This window comes from Zalophus californianus, chromosome 5 (genome assembly GCF_009762305.2).
Source record: "Zalophus californianus isolate mZalCal1 chromosome 5, mZalCal1.pri.v2, whole genome shotgun sequence".
Lineage (NCBI taxonomy): Eukaryota > Metazoa > Chordata > Mammalia > Carnivora > Otariidae > Zalophus > Zalophus californianus.
This window is the reverse complement of record NC_045599.1, coordinates 148,370,503-148,384,619: the sequence shown is the minus strand read 5'-3', so window position 1 is coordinate 148,384,619 and position 14,117 is coordinate 148,370,503. Positions and strand designations below refer to the sequence as shown.

The window sequence follows — 14,117 nt, the reverse complement described above, 5'->3', positions numbered from 1 at the left end:
ATTAAAACACTTAACGTCAGCTCTGTCTTCTTAGCACATTCTGAAGTATACAGTACAGTATTGTTAACTAGAGACAATGTTATACAGTAGATCTCTAGGACTTACTCATCTTACATCACTAAAACTGTGTGCCCTCTGGCGCACGCCCCCCATTTTCCCCTTCCCTCAGGCCCAGCAACCACCAGTGTACTCTCTGCTCCTGTGAATTTGACTATTCTAGATTCCCCGTCTAAGTGAGATCATGCAGTATCTACCCTCTGGATGTCCTGAATAAAGTCAGGCTAATTTCACTTAGCAAACCAAGTTCAGCAGCACATTTAAAGGACCGTACACAATGACCGACTGGGATTTATTTCTAGGATGCAAGGATGGTTCAACACACAAGTCAATCAACATGATGGACCACATTAGCAGAAAGAAGGGTAGAAATTACACGATCAGTAGGTGCAGAGAAAGCATTTGGTGAAATTAAACACCCTTCCATGATAAAAACTCTTAACTGATAACATACAGAAGAAACTTACCTCAGCACAATAAAGCCATCTATGAAAAGCCCATAGCTAACATTATATTTGATGGAGGAAAACCGACAGCGTTGTCCCTAAGATTGAGAACACGGCAAGGATGCCTGCTCCCACCACTTCCGTTCAACATAATCCTGGAAGTCCTAGCCAGAACAGTTAGGCAGGCAAAAGAAATAAAAGGCATCCAAATCAGAAAAGAAGTAAAATTATCTCTGTTTGCAGATTACATGACCTTGTGTGAAGAAAACCCTAAAATGTACACAAAATCTATTAGAAGCAATAGGGCGGGGGTGCCTGGACGACTCAGTTAGTTGGGTGTCGATTCTTGATTTCAGCTCAGGTCACGATGTCAGGGTTGTGAGACCGAGCCCCGTGTCTGGCTCGGCAGCCAGCTGGGAATCTGCTTCTCTCCTTCTCCCTCCTGCTGCTCCTCCCTCCACTTGCGTGCACACGCTCTCTCTTTCTCTCTTTCAAATAAATAAGTCTTAAAAAAAAAAAAGAACTAATAGATTAATTCAGTAAAGTTGCAGGATACAAAATCAATGTACAAAAACCAGTTGTATTTCTTTATACTAGTAGTGAAGTATCTGAGAAGGAAATCAAGAAAACAATCCTATTTACATTATCATGAAAAAGAATAAAATACTAAGGAATAAACTTAACCAAGTAGATGGATGACTTGTACACTGAAAACTGTAAAACATGGATGAAAGAAATCTAAAAAGACACAAATAAATAGAAAGACATCCCATGTTCATGAGTTGGAAGAACTAACATTGCTAAAATGTCCATAATACCCAAAGCTTCTACGGAGTCAATGCAATTCCTATCAAAATCTCCATGGCATCTTTTCCAGAAACAGAAAAAACAATCTAAAATTCATACAGAACCACAGGACACCCCAAATAGCCAAAGCAATTTTAAGCAAGAGCAAAGCTGGAGGCATCACACTTCCTGATTTCAAAATGAATTACGAAGCTACAGAATCAAAACAGTATGAGACTGGCATTAAAAACAGACACACAGACCAGTGGAACAGAACCAAGGGCCCAGAAATAAACCCATGCATATATGTATATGGTCAACTGATCTTTGATAAGTTTGCCAAGAATTCACTTTTGTTAATCTTAGTGTGTTCTAGATTCAGAATATCTATTTAGGAAGTATGGGATGGAAGCCCTATTAGTATGTAATTGTTTGCCATTTTACTTATGAGATTTTTAATTAGGAATTACTAAGCAAATCGTCTCTAGCACCATAGATAAGTGTGAAAAAATGCCCCAGCTTGTGCACCCTCTATCACACAGGGAAAGAAATATGCAAAATCTTCAACAAACCTAACACGTACTTAAGAATAAGAAAATCTTATGTTCATTTTATTATTCCAGATTTGTTCAGTTTATGTATAAGCCTGCATTAGTGTTAAGAAAGACAGGATCTGTGTTTGGCACATCTTTGTGTTTTTTTGATTCTTTGTCTTTTGCCTTTTTTTCTTTTTCTTTTTTTTTCCCTTAGTGAGGAGTCTATAAAGTAACTAGAAAAGTTAGACATGCATGTAGGATTAATGCATATGAATGAAGCTAATCTCAATATCATAATATAAAAACAACCCAGCCAAGAAAAATAATGAGTCCCACTTCATATTAAAACAGTTTAACCTAAGGTCAGAATTAAGTTTTAAATCACTTGGCAGTGTTGAATGGTGGCTTATTGTATTATGGAAATGTTTTTCAGAAGCTATGTTCTTAGGTAAGAATATGCTTCAGCTTTAAAATAAATGAAGAAAACCATGAGCATAGTATGGAATGACATACGATTCTAATTCCAGTCAAGTTCTGATCATCATTCACTGTCCTGGAGGATTCTGCTCTGCATGGAAGATCTCATTTTGCCATCAGTGCTTGGGATATTTGGGCTGGAGAGAATGATCCTGTCATTATACTCCTCTGCTACTGTTAAGAGTAAATCATTCCAGAACATTCTCTCTGCTTTCCTTTTCTTCCCCTTTTCCTGATTCTTCCTGCTTTGGCAAATAGGCATATGGGTGAGGGTGGTTCATTCTTGTTGGGTCATGAAGGGAAGCCCAACCAGGGCTCATTTCTGTCCCCACAAACCCTAGGTCACTGCAATGCTATGAGTAGAACTAGCATTTGATGAGATTCGGAAAATCTAAACCGCTGTTGAGCGCTGAGTGCAACTGAATGCTGTGATTTTTTTCTTCCAGGAGAATGAATGCATGAGAATAAAAATTTTGGGAGACTGCTACTACTGTGTGTCCGGACTCCCCATATCTCTCCCAAACCATGCCAAGAACTGTGTGAAAATGGGGCTGGACATGTGTGAAGCCATAAAGTAAGTGTAAGGCTTAGTAGGATCCTTTTTAACTGCTTAAGAATCTCAAGTTCTAATTCTCACTCAGAACTGTTTCTGTGTTTCTGTCTACTGGGATTAAAAACATTATTGAACCTTTAAATAGAAGTGTGCAGAGACCCAACTATTGGCGTGTGAGTAACTCAGTCCAAAGTAAGACTTCTGGAAGTGTTTTGTATCGTTATGGCTAGCCTTGGATTACAGCAATACCGAGGTAGAAATCTACAGGCAAGGAGGAGTTTGGGCTGTTTCCAAAGTGATTTTTTTTTTCATTTAAATATCTTCTCTAATCTTAAGGAAAAGGTCTGTGCTTTTACCATCTGACAAACAGTTTCTTTTTTTTTTTAAGTTTTTACTTAAATTCCACTTAGTTAACATACAGTATATTAGTTTCAGATATACAATTTAGCGATTCAACACTTCCATACAAACAATTTCTGACAAACAATATGGCTATACTCAAGTTGTCAGGGAGAAGGTAGTTTAAACCACCAGATTGCAATTCATATGAAATTCCAAAATTACTGCATCTAGTCAAAAATTCTCAGCTCTATAAATTTAGTTTTAGTTTGTATACATGGAGTATGTTTTCTGTATTGTATTTATAGTTTCTTTTATCATAATTCTGGAGAAGCTATACTTATGTCGAATAATGTTACGGTTGACAAGTACTAGATAGAAGTGTAAGGTACAAAATTAATTTCTGTTACCAGTGCCATAATGTAGTTCTTTAGTAATGCCCATGGTAGAAGCCAGAATATTCTTATAAATGGTAAATGCTCTTGTTTGTTGATTATATGACTGAAAGATTTTAGTGTATTGGGGTTTTTGATTGCCTATTTTAGTCAAGTGATTTTACTCTATCCTGCACACATTTTTGGTCTAAACAGGACAGGAATTATGTGGTTGGTGCTCTATTTCCTTGTCTCAGTGGTAGAGTAAATGGGGCTCTCAGTGGGAAAGCAGCGAGCCCAGCTGTCACGGGCTTAGCCACCGTGTATGTGGGTCACACGGTGAAGTGAACCAAAAAGATTTGTGGGTGGCTTTCCCAGGGCTGTCTAGGGCTAAACAGTGAAGCCCACAGTGCCTCCAGTAAGTGTGGGAGATCTCAGTGGTCCAGGTCCTCTAGGTCGGCAGGGCGACCACAGACCACTGTAGACAGATCAGCCTCAGGAGGAAGTGAATTAAGTGGAATTGAAGAAAGAACAGAGATGGGAAGGTTAGTCAGTGTGGCCTCCTCTTCCCACACGAAATACATTGTGTGCAAATCACCTTGTCCCTCCCGCGTCTTCCCCAAAGTAACTCATTTGTCTTCTCTGACATGAAAAATAGTTTTACTTTGTTTCAGAAGTAATTAACTATTTCCCACACTCTGGGTCTAGACACTGTAAGTGAATTTAATCAGTAAAACTAATAGGTTTTCTCAAACATATTACCTGCCTCCGGAGGCACTCTCGGTGTGGGTTTCCAGCATGGGATGAAATGGGTTCTGGTGGGAGAAAGGGCTTTTTTAATGTCCTTATTATGCACATCAGTAATATATCGGATTACTGAAGTTTGATTTCTTCTTTTGGGTCAACTGCTTCCCAGTTCTGTTTACGTTATTCCAGCACGTTGAAGAGCCTTGAGGAGAGAGAATACTTATATTCTGCCCACTGACACATCACCAGCTCATCAGTAATATTTTTTTCTGTTATATTTCTTTATCATGGTAAAATAATACATAACTATTGCCCCCTAACATTTTTACACATACAATTAAGTGGCATTAAGTACATTTGAACTGTGCACAACCTGCACCACGGTCCACTTCCAAGACCTTGTCATCATCCCAGACAGAAACTTCATACCCATTAAGCAATAACTCTCCCTTACCCTCTCTTCCCAACCCCCAGCAACCCCTTTTCCACTTTTGGTCTCTGCGAATTTGCCTTTTCTAGATGCGTCATATGTGTGGAATCACACAATATTTATTGGTTAGTGTTTGGCTTATTTCACGTAGTGTAAGGTTTTCAAGTCTCATCCACATTGTGGAATGTGTCAGCACTTCATTCCTTTCAATGGTGGAGTAATTAATCCCATTGTATGAGGATACCACGTTTTATTTATCCATCTGTGATGGATGCCGAGGTAATATCTCATGTGTCCAGAATCTCAGCAACATTAGAAGATTTGAGGAAACTTTCCAGGACTCTTGCCTGTAACTAAACTTATCAAGTCAGGCGATGGTTGTATGTCTCTGTGCTCTGCACTCATTGACCGAGGGTGTCCACATTCTCTCTCTGTATCTCTCTCTAAATCACCTGTTCAGCTCCTATGCATTCGACACAGTGATCAGTATTAGGTTGTTTTCTTGTACTTCCAGAACGGGCAGGAACAGAGAGGGCATCTCAGCCAATGTCAGGGATTTGTTCTTCTAACATACAGGGCACGTATTTTCACTCACATGTATTAAACCGTAAAGTGAGGATGAATATGAGAATTCTAATTTTTTAAGGTAGTGGAGAGAAAGAGTACACTTGGAATTTTGCCAGATTACCTCAGGTTTTTGCTAGGATCCGTGATCACTGGGCTGTACTTTTCCTCCGGGTTTGGACCCCCACACGTGTTCAGCACCTCATTCTCTGTTAGCTAAAACACTGACGCAGAGCATGTCAGCGGAGGTTTGGAATATTCCCAGTGCTTAGAGAGATTTTTTTTTTCCCTGTCATGAAAATGTAAACTGTTCTTAATCGAGGAGGTAATATGCAGAGCCCTGACTTTGTAAGTGATTAGGGTTCCTCTTAAACTGGGAAGATTGTCTTCTATTGTCGAAGCTTTAAGCAACTATTTCGATATTTTTCTATAGATCACACAGGTTGCATCCAAATGCATTAAAACATGTGGTCAGTGAATTCATCTGAACCCTTGATCAACCCATTTTTCTAAAAAAGACACAAAGGACATGGAGATGGTTTTAATGAGGGTATTATGTGAAGCACAGTAAGTCAGAGAAAGACAAATACCATATGATTTCACTCATATGTGGAATTAAAGAAACAAAACATGAACATAGGGGAAAGGAAAGAAAAATAAAATAAGATAAAAACAGAGAGGGAGGCAAACCACAAGAGAATCTTAACTCTAGAAAACAAACTGAGGGTTGCTGGAGGGGAGGTGGGGGGGGTGGGGTAACTGGGTGATGGGCATTAAGGAGGGCACGTGATGTGATGAGCACTGGGTGTTATATGCAACTGAGGAATCACTGAACTCTACCTCTGAAACTAATAATACAGTATATGTTAATTAAATTGAACTTAAATTAAAAATCTTTTTAGGGGCGCCTGGGTGGCTCAGTCATTGAGTATCTGCCTTTGGCACAGGTCATGGTCCCAGGGTCCTGGGATCGAGCCCCACATCGGGCTCCCTGCTCGGCAGGAGGCCTGCTTCTCCCTCTCCCACTCCCCCTGCTTGTGTTCCCTCTCTCGCTGTGTCTCTCTCTGTCAAATAAATAAATAGTCTTTAAATAAAAAAAAATCTTCGGGCGCCTGGGTGGCTCAGTTGGTTAAGCGACTGCCTTCGGCTCAGGTCATGATCCTGGAGTCCCGGGATCAAGTCCCGCATCGGGCTCCCTGCTCGGTGAGGAGTCTGCTTCTCCCTCGGACCCTCCCCCCTCTCATGCTCTCTCTCTATCTCATTCTCTCTTTCAAATAAATAAATAAAATCTTTAAAAAAAATTAAAAAATAAATAAAAATTTTAAAAAATCTTTTTAAAAAAGTCAAATCATTCACCAATCGGTTCTGTCAAAATGGCCAACTAGAGAGTATGTCATCCACCCTTCTTTCCCTCTTGATTTTCTACTGACCGTATTTGGTCAACAGAAATGTCACGTGGTTGGATGTGGTTCAATAACAGAAAATCTTAAGAACAATTACAGGTTTGATGGCAAGTTTTTCAGGATCATTATTTCCCAAAGACAGAAGCACAGTAAAATCCTTCGGAAATGACCTGTGTCAATTAGGAAACTTTTACCAAGTGTCCATGTTGTACCAAACCCCTGATGGATATATAGGCGTGTGTCCTCACGGGGCTGACTGAGAGCAGATGTGGACACCAGCAGGGAAGGCTGAGTACACTCAGGAAGGCTGAGCACCACGGAGGGGTGCTCACATCAAGCTAGGAGGGACCAGAATGAGGTGCCTTCCCAGATGAGGTCATGCCTCAGCCACTGATGGAAAACCAATGCCAACTGGCCACGTGGCGCCAGTGCCCTGTCAGGAGCTGGAGGCTCAGGGCAGAGAGCAGCAGAGAGAAGAGCCATCTTGAGCAGAGGCCCAGAGTTGAGGACCATACGGTGCCCAGGCAGCCATAAGCCGATAGAGGATGGAGCGATAAGGGGCAGCACTCCAGGGTCATGTTGAGGCTCTGCCCATCGTGTGGGCAGGAGTGAAGGGTCTGGAGGACTTGCGTGGTCCCAAATAGGTTGTGATCTTTTTTGTGAAAAAACAAAACAGGATGATAGGGAAGGAGGAAGGGATGGGAGGAGAGGGGGTAGGAGGGGAGGGAACGGCTCTGTAGATCCCTTTTCCAGGAGGTCCTTTCTTTTTACATTGTGGATCCATTTCTTGTCACTTCTTATCACTTCCAGCATGCTCAAGTGATGTCGCTGTACCACTGAAGCATGACATCCATGCCAGTGGCATTTTGAGATGCTTATTTACTGCGGCCCACAGCTGGTAACCTCCGCCCTGCTGGGTTGCTATCGATGTCTTCACTTCCCTCCACATTTGCTCTGGGGCAATGCTTTCCTGACCTCCCTGCATACTTCCTCTGCAGAACTATTTCACTGATAAATACATTTAGTTGGCAGAAATCAATAAGCTTTTCCATTTTCCATTCAAAGAAGTTCTTCGTTTGTCTCTGTAAATGAGTTACTGATCAGGTCCTAAAGTATTTTTAAAACTATTGTTTTTAATTAGTTTCTTTTTAATGATACCTTCCTTACGCATGATTAAAACTTTTTAAAGAGTTTTGTTGTTGTTTTTGTTAAAGACTATGCACAATGAAATGCTTTAAACTCATGGTTAGTTTTTTTTTGTTTGTTTGTTTTTTGAGAAATCCCTATTCAGGCTGAAGTCACTAGGCTCACAAATACGGTGTATTGTCTCTTTTTTTTTTTTTTAAGATTTTATTTATTTATTTGAGAGAGAGAGAATGAGAGACAGAGAACATGAGAGGGAAGAGGGTCAGAGAGAGAAGCAGACTCCCCGCTGAGCAGGGAGCCCCACGTGGGACTCGATCCCAGGACTCCAGGATCATGACCTGAGCTGAAGGCAGTCGCTTAACCAACTGAGCCACCCAGGCACCCCGGTGTATTGTCTCTTATCAGACGAAAATATTCCCTGGGGACATGCATCGTGCTAAGTGCTAGAATCATAGATGGCATCCCAGACTGTTTCTGACTGTACAAGGCAATGTCTTGTGATTCTAGTGAGAACTCAGAGCAGGTATCAGCACGTGATAGGTGAAAACCCAAAGCTACAGCCGAAATGCTGCATCAGCTCCAACCGTCTGGCCTGATGTGGTCTTCACAGCCAGCCTCGGAGCTCTCGGTTTAGTCAGGGAGCAACCACAAAGAAAAGGCCTTTCTCTTGGCCCAGAGCAGCCATCTTCTGCCACAGTAGGGAATTGTGACTCTGTTTCCAAAAGTCTGAAAAATTCTGAGTAACACGGTGCCCTGAAAATTGGCCAAGAGTCAAAGGAAGAAGAGGGTGTTCCCAGATGGTGATGCTTCTTTCCTTCTCTTCAGGAAAGTGAGGGACGCCACTGGAGTGGATATCAACATGCGCGTGGGCGTGCATTCTGGGAACGTCCTCTGCGGGGTGATTGGTTTGCAGAAGTGGCAGTATGACGTGTGGTCACATGACGTGACCTTGGCCAATCACATGGAAGCTGGAGGGGTCCCTGGGTAAGGCCTATCTGGATTTCTCTTTTCAAGCTGTGGACACGGTTAGAAATGCCAGGCGATTGGATTCACAACCGACTGCAGGATACCTGGTGGTTTCTGCCGCCTCTCAGCACCTTGTGATTCCTGCCCAGCGGCCCCTTACATTAATTAGGTTAACACGAACTCTCAAGTCTCAATTCTGCCACCCCAACACCCATGGTCAGAGACTGTGGATACTGGATCCTGAATGACTTGTATTTATTTGCAAATGTGTGAATAGTGACCTAGGGTGAAAGGTGTTTTATAATACAGGGCAGATGTGGCATTTCTCTATTACTGGTGACCTCTGAAGCCAGTACTGTTGAAATGAGCAAACGGTACCATCTCCTTCCAGTTGGAAGAGCGTATTTCAGACAAGAGAATTTTGATGCACACGTTATAATTTGGAAAAGCACGAAGCAAGCACTGAGAAAGAAAATCCGTACTTTTATACACATCAGCACACTCCCTAAAATGTCTTTGGCATGTGTTTCAAAAAATTCGCTCACACAACAGAACTGCGTTATGGTTGAGTTTTATTTGCCGTAATTCACCACACCCACCACGCAGGTTTCTGTGAGTGCAGAGAGGCCCTAAATGTTAGTATCTTGTGACCTCTGCAAGCATCTTTCCAAAGCCCTGTTTAATAAAATATAAACCTGTATTATAGTCCATTTTACCAAGAACATAGAGCCTTTCCTTCCTTTGGGGGAGAAGAAATTATTTCTAAAATCACAAGTAAATAAGAAAAACCTTAATGTTTATCCTTACCTATCTTGATTGTGGTTTGAAAATGGAATTTCAGACGTGTTCACATTTCTTCCGTCACCCTGGAACACTTGAACGGCGCTTATAAAGTGGAGGAAGGAGACGGTGACATAAGAGACCCATATTTAAAACAGCACCTGGTGAAAACCTACTTTGTAATCAACCCCAAGGTCAGTACTGTAAAGAGCCTCTAATTACCTTTTGACTTCTGTGATGAAGATAGAAAGGGGCAAATTACAGATACAGATAAGTATTTTTAGTCAAGAATCCATTGAATGCTTTGCTGGTCCCCTAAAATGACCTTAAATGCATATGGCAGTTTGATTATGGCACATGTTTTATAATCATAAATTAAAATATTTATTAAAGGAACAGTTGCAGTGAATTGCTTGCTCCTATCATAACGTTACTGTCTGTATGATGGGTTATAAGTGTTAGTCAATGTATGTGTTAGTCCACGAGGCTTCTGGAAGTCCCTCCGTGTGCCCACCCTGGCAATTGCAAAATTACATAAAGACAAAAAGATTTGCTCAGGGCTTCAGATGATAAAAATCTAGCTTGAGATGAAATAGGATGAACGTAGAAGAAGAAGGAAAGGAAGAAAGTTCTAAATGATTAACCACTAAGTGTCACTGTGCAGACATGGTTAACTTTGGGGCAGTAAAATCCTCCGTTACTGGAAGACTCGCCAGGCCACCAAGAGAGTTAGGAGCTGTCTCTTACTCTGTTCATACCAGATGTCAGACTCAAGCAAGGGCTTCTAGCTGTCATGTCTCGTAGCCCTTCTCAAATTCCTGCCAAATGAGTACCAGTGCTATTTACAGATTAAGAATCTGAAGCTCCCAGGGGTTATGTAACTTCCCCCCGCCAGCTCACACGGCTGGTAAACGGTACAGTCTATCAGCAAGAAACACCTCTGAACTGTCAAAACCAGTCTCGCAGAATCAATGAGGTCAAGGCCATGGACGCTCACCAGTGGTAGCCTCCCTGAAACTCCAAGTTCACCTTTGGAGACACGCTTCCAGCTCACCTGACGGCTGATCTGGAGACATGCGTGTGTCAGTCAGGAAGAACTTGGGGCTATAGGTGGAGGGAGGAGGCCAAAAAAAAAAAAAAAAAAGTATACAGAGAACATTGTGTTCCAGCAAAAACACCCGAACACAGATTCGCAAGACCATTTCGCATCAGAAAACGGCCCTGATCTCTAGCAACTGCCCCTTTAAACCACAGTCATCAAGAAAGATTTGAAACAGAGCAGCCCATCTTGTTTAAGAATTTACTTTGTAAAAAATGCTCATTAAAACGGCTATTATTTTTTTCCTTAGTTTAAATTACAGGTGTCTTTTGCTCTCTGGGAAAAAAAAACACTCAGTTCCAAGAGCTCATAACACTGGAAACCAGTCACACTGAAGGAGGGAGGGCAGAAGCCCTGGAGAGCGAGGGGGCGAAGGGAGAAATCCCAGAGTTGGAGCAAGGGAGCAGGCAGGAGAAGGTCGGCCCCTTTGGTGTGCCAGGGGTAATGCTTTGTTTCCCACCCCAAGGGAGAACGAAGGAGCCCTCACCTCTTCAGACCTCGCCACACCCTCGATGGAGCCAAGATGAGGGCATCCGTGCGCATGACCCGGTACCTGGAGTCCTGGGGAGCGGCCAAGCCCTTTGCGCACCTGCATCACCGAGACAGCATGACCACGGAGAATGGCAAAATCAGCACCACGGTAAGCTCTCCCCGTGCCCCGCGGCACCAGAGGGCCTCCGGAGCCTCCCCAAAACAAGAGGCCGGCGTCTCCGGGCAAAATACTTCTGGTCGTAGTGAAGCGAGCTTTCCCCGTCTCCTCGGGGAAGACCCCTTGCAAACAGTGTGAATGAGGGCCAGGCTCCGGTCACCAAGGGCTCGAACCAGAGTGATTTTGCGTGATAACTTTATACCCCAAGGACCATTTGATTTACTTGTTATTTCATTTAGTGATTAGCAACTGAACACAGTTGAATTTTTTTCTTTTTTTCTTTCTTTGTCCTGGCATTTTGTCTGTTTGCTCTCATGAAGTAGAAAGCCTGGGCATCTTAATCAAAGAGCAAATGAAGGCGTGATGTCCTTGCAGGTTGAATTGCCACATCCGGTCTGTCTTTTCATTGCGGGCACGTTCAAGCTGTGTCAGCAGCAGCGAACGTTCTATCGTGTAGCTCCTGACTTACCTCACTCCACCTTCCAACAGCTCATCAGGTGCCAAAGCTCCTTCCAACAATAAGAGGGCTGAAATGCAGATAGAAAATAGAAAGACCCACAGGGGGCACGAAGAGTGACTACGGCAAAGCACTTAGAATAGTCCCAATAGCATTGTTAGATTTTTAAAACAATCTCTGAGTAAAATTTCATGTATAATGGCGTTAATTGTAGTAGGGATGCAGTTGAGGCAAAAAAAGACAATGGAATGTTACCTAGTCCTTATCGGCCGATGAGAGGAGACCCATCAGGTTGTCGCTGAAAGCGAACTTTTCCAATCACCCTGTGCCCCCCTGTGCCCCCGCCTCCCAGCAGCCCACCATGATTCCATCCACAGTCTTGTTTTGACTTCGTTAGCTCTCTCCTCTCAACTTCCCTGGTGTTTTTCTGAACTAAAATGTAAATGTGATCTGTCAGAAGACCACATCCATTGGTCGACCAGGGAGCCCGCCAGGACGTGTCCGAGAGCAGTTTGCCATCTGTTGGGAAGAGAGAGACCATAAGCAGCAAACAAGTAAACAGATGCTTCACCAGCTGAGCCACCCAGGCACCCCCAGTATAGGCTATCTTAAGAAAATCCCAAGGCTTTGTTTAGTACAAGAAGCCCATACAACTGTAACTTGGCTGTATCCCATACTCACTTTGAGGAAGACCCCAGCATCATTCTTATTAATACATTCCAGCGTCAAGCAGTGTCATTGCCAAAAGTTATTTCTTTTACTGAATCCTCTGTGCAGAACTGCACTGACTCCTGATTCAGCGTTGATAGAGCTGGTGAATAATGCATTATTTTACTTTATGTAATACGTGCTCGCTTCAGCAGCACATACGCTTTATGTAATAAGACTCGGAGTCTAGTTATACTTTTATTTTATTTTTTATTTTCTATTTTATTTTTTTCAAGATTTTATTTATTTGACAGAGTTGAGAGAGAGAGCACAAGTAGGCAGAGCGGCAGGCAGAGGGAGAGGGAGAAGCAGGCTCCTCGCTGAGCAGGGAACCCGATGTGGGGCTCAATCCCAGGACCCCGGGATCATGACCTGAGCTTAACCGACTGAGCCACCCAGGCGCCCCTAAGTCTAGTTATCTTTTTAAAAAATACCTTCCCTTTCACAGAGAAAGACAATTATCATATGGTTTCACTTATTTGTAGAACATAAGCAATAGCAGGGCGGACATTAGGAGAAGGAAGGGAAAAATGAAGGGAGGGAAATCGGAGGGAGAGACGAACCACGAGAGACGATGGACTCTGAGAAACAAACTGAGGGTTTCAGAGGGGAGGGGGGTGGGGGATGGGTGAGCCTGGTGATGGGTATTAAGGGGGGCACGTACTGCGTGGAGCACTGGGTGTTATATGCAAACAAGGAATCATGGAACACTACATCAAAAACTAATGATGTACTGTATGGTGACTAACATAACATAAGAAAATAAAATTTAAAAAAAATCACTGGGCTAAATATTCCTAACCTAACACTGGAGATCAAAGTATCTTCGGAGCCACTTGAAGCAGCTTTGTTTCAACTTTTATTCTAATTTCCACCACAAATGGATAAAAGTGGATCTTCTGGGTTTTTTTTTTAAGTGTGTTGAACATTTCACGCATGTCCCCCACTGATAAACCCTGATCAGCTTCTCTGTCTCTGTCCTTTTTCAGAAGCTACCAGCACTCATGTGTCGGTTTGTTCTTTTTGATCAATGAGTCATGATTTCGCATACTTAATCGACGGCACCGGCTTCTCACCAGCCCAGTTCAGGGATAATGCTTGACTGTAGATTTTGTGGTGATGTTTGTGTTTTAAAGCACTTTTTAATATTTGTCTGATTCCAGACAGGATTGTAAGATTTAGTCTACAGTAACTAACAGTTACTTGCAAGGTCCTTATTTGAAATCCTATCTGCAAATATCAGGATGTCAGTTTTAAAGCTCCAGACAACAATCCTGATTATTTCTGACATCTAAAGTTTATAGATGACACCAACATTCTAAGTATCAACTGTGGTTATCATCTTCTTCACATTTATAATTAAGCTCCTCTTCTCCACGGGGGTAATTGTTACCTAAATGATGCTTTCCATGATAAAAGAAAAAATGTTATACATGATTATCACTGCAACATCATTCTCTGAAGTATGTGTTTAGAAACTAACAACCTGTTTTTTTTTTGTTTTTTTTTGTTTTTGAATAGGATGTGCCAATGGGTCAGCATAATTTTCAAAATCGTACCTTAAGGTATGGTATTTGTTGTACTTTCTGATTTTTAAAGA

The 14,117-nt window shown here is 42.3% G+C and overlaps 1 protein-coding gene across 1 annotated transcript in view; it reads left to right on the top strand.

Moving 5' to 3' along the window:
• The window catches only part of ADCY2 (adenylate cyclase 2), a 401,408-nt gene that overhangs the window by 281,337 nt on the left and 105,954 nt on the right, over nt 1-14,117 (top strand). The window contains exons 7-11 of the mRNA XM_027607059.2: nt 2,749-2,876; nt 8,684-8,842; nt 9,666-9,798; nt 11,170-11,343; nt 14,039-14,082. Of these exons, the coding sequence (XP_027462860.1) occupies nt 2,749-2,876; nt 8,684-8,842; nt 9,666-9,798; nt 11,170-11,343; nt 14,039-14,082 (638 nt within the window). The remainder of the gene's footprint in view (nt 1-2,748; nt 2,877-8,683; nt 8,843-9,665; nt 9,799-11,169; nt 11,344-14,038; nt 14,083-14,117) is intronic.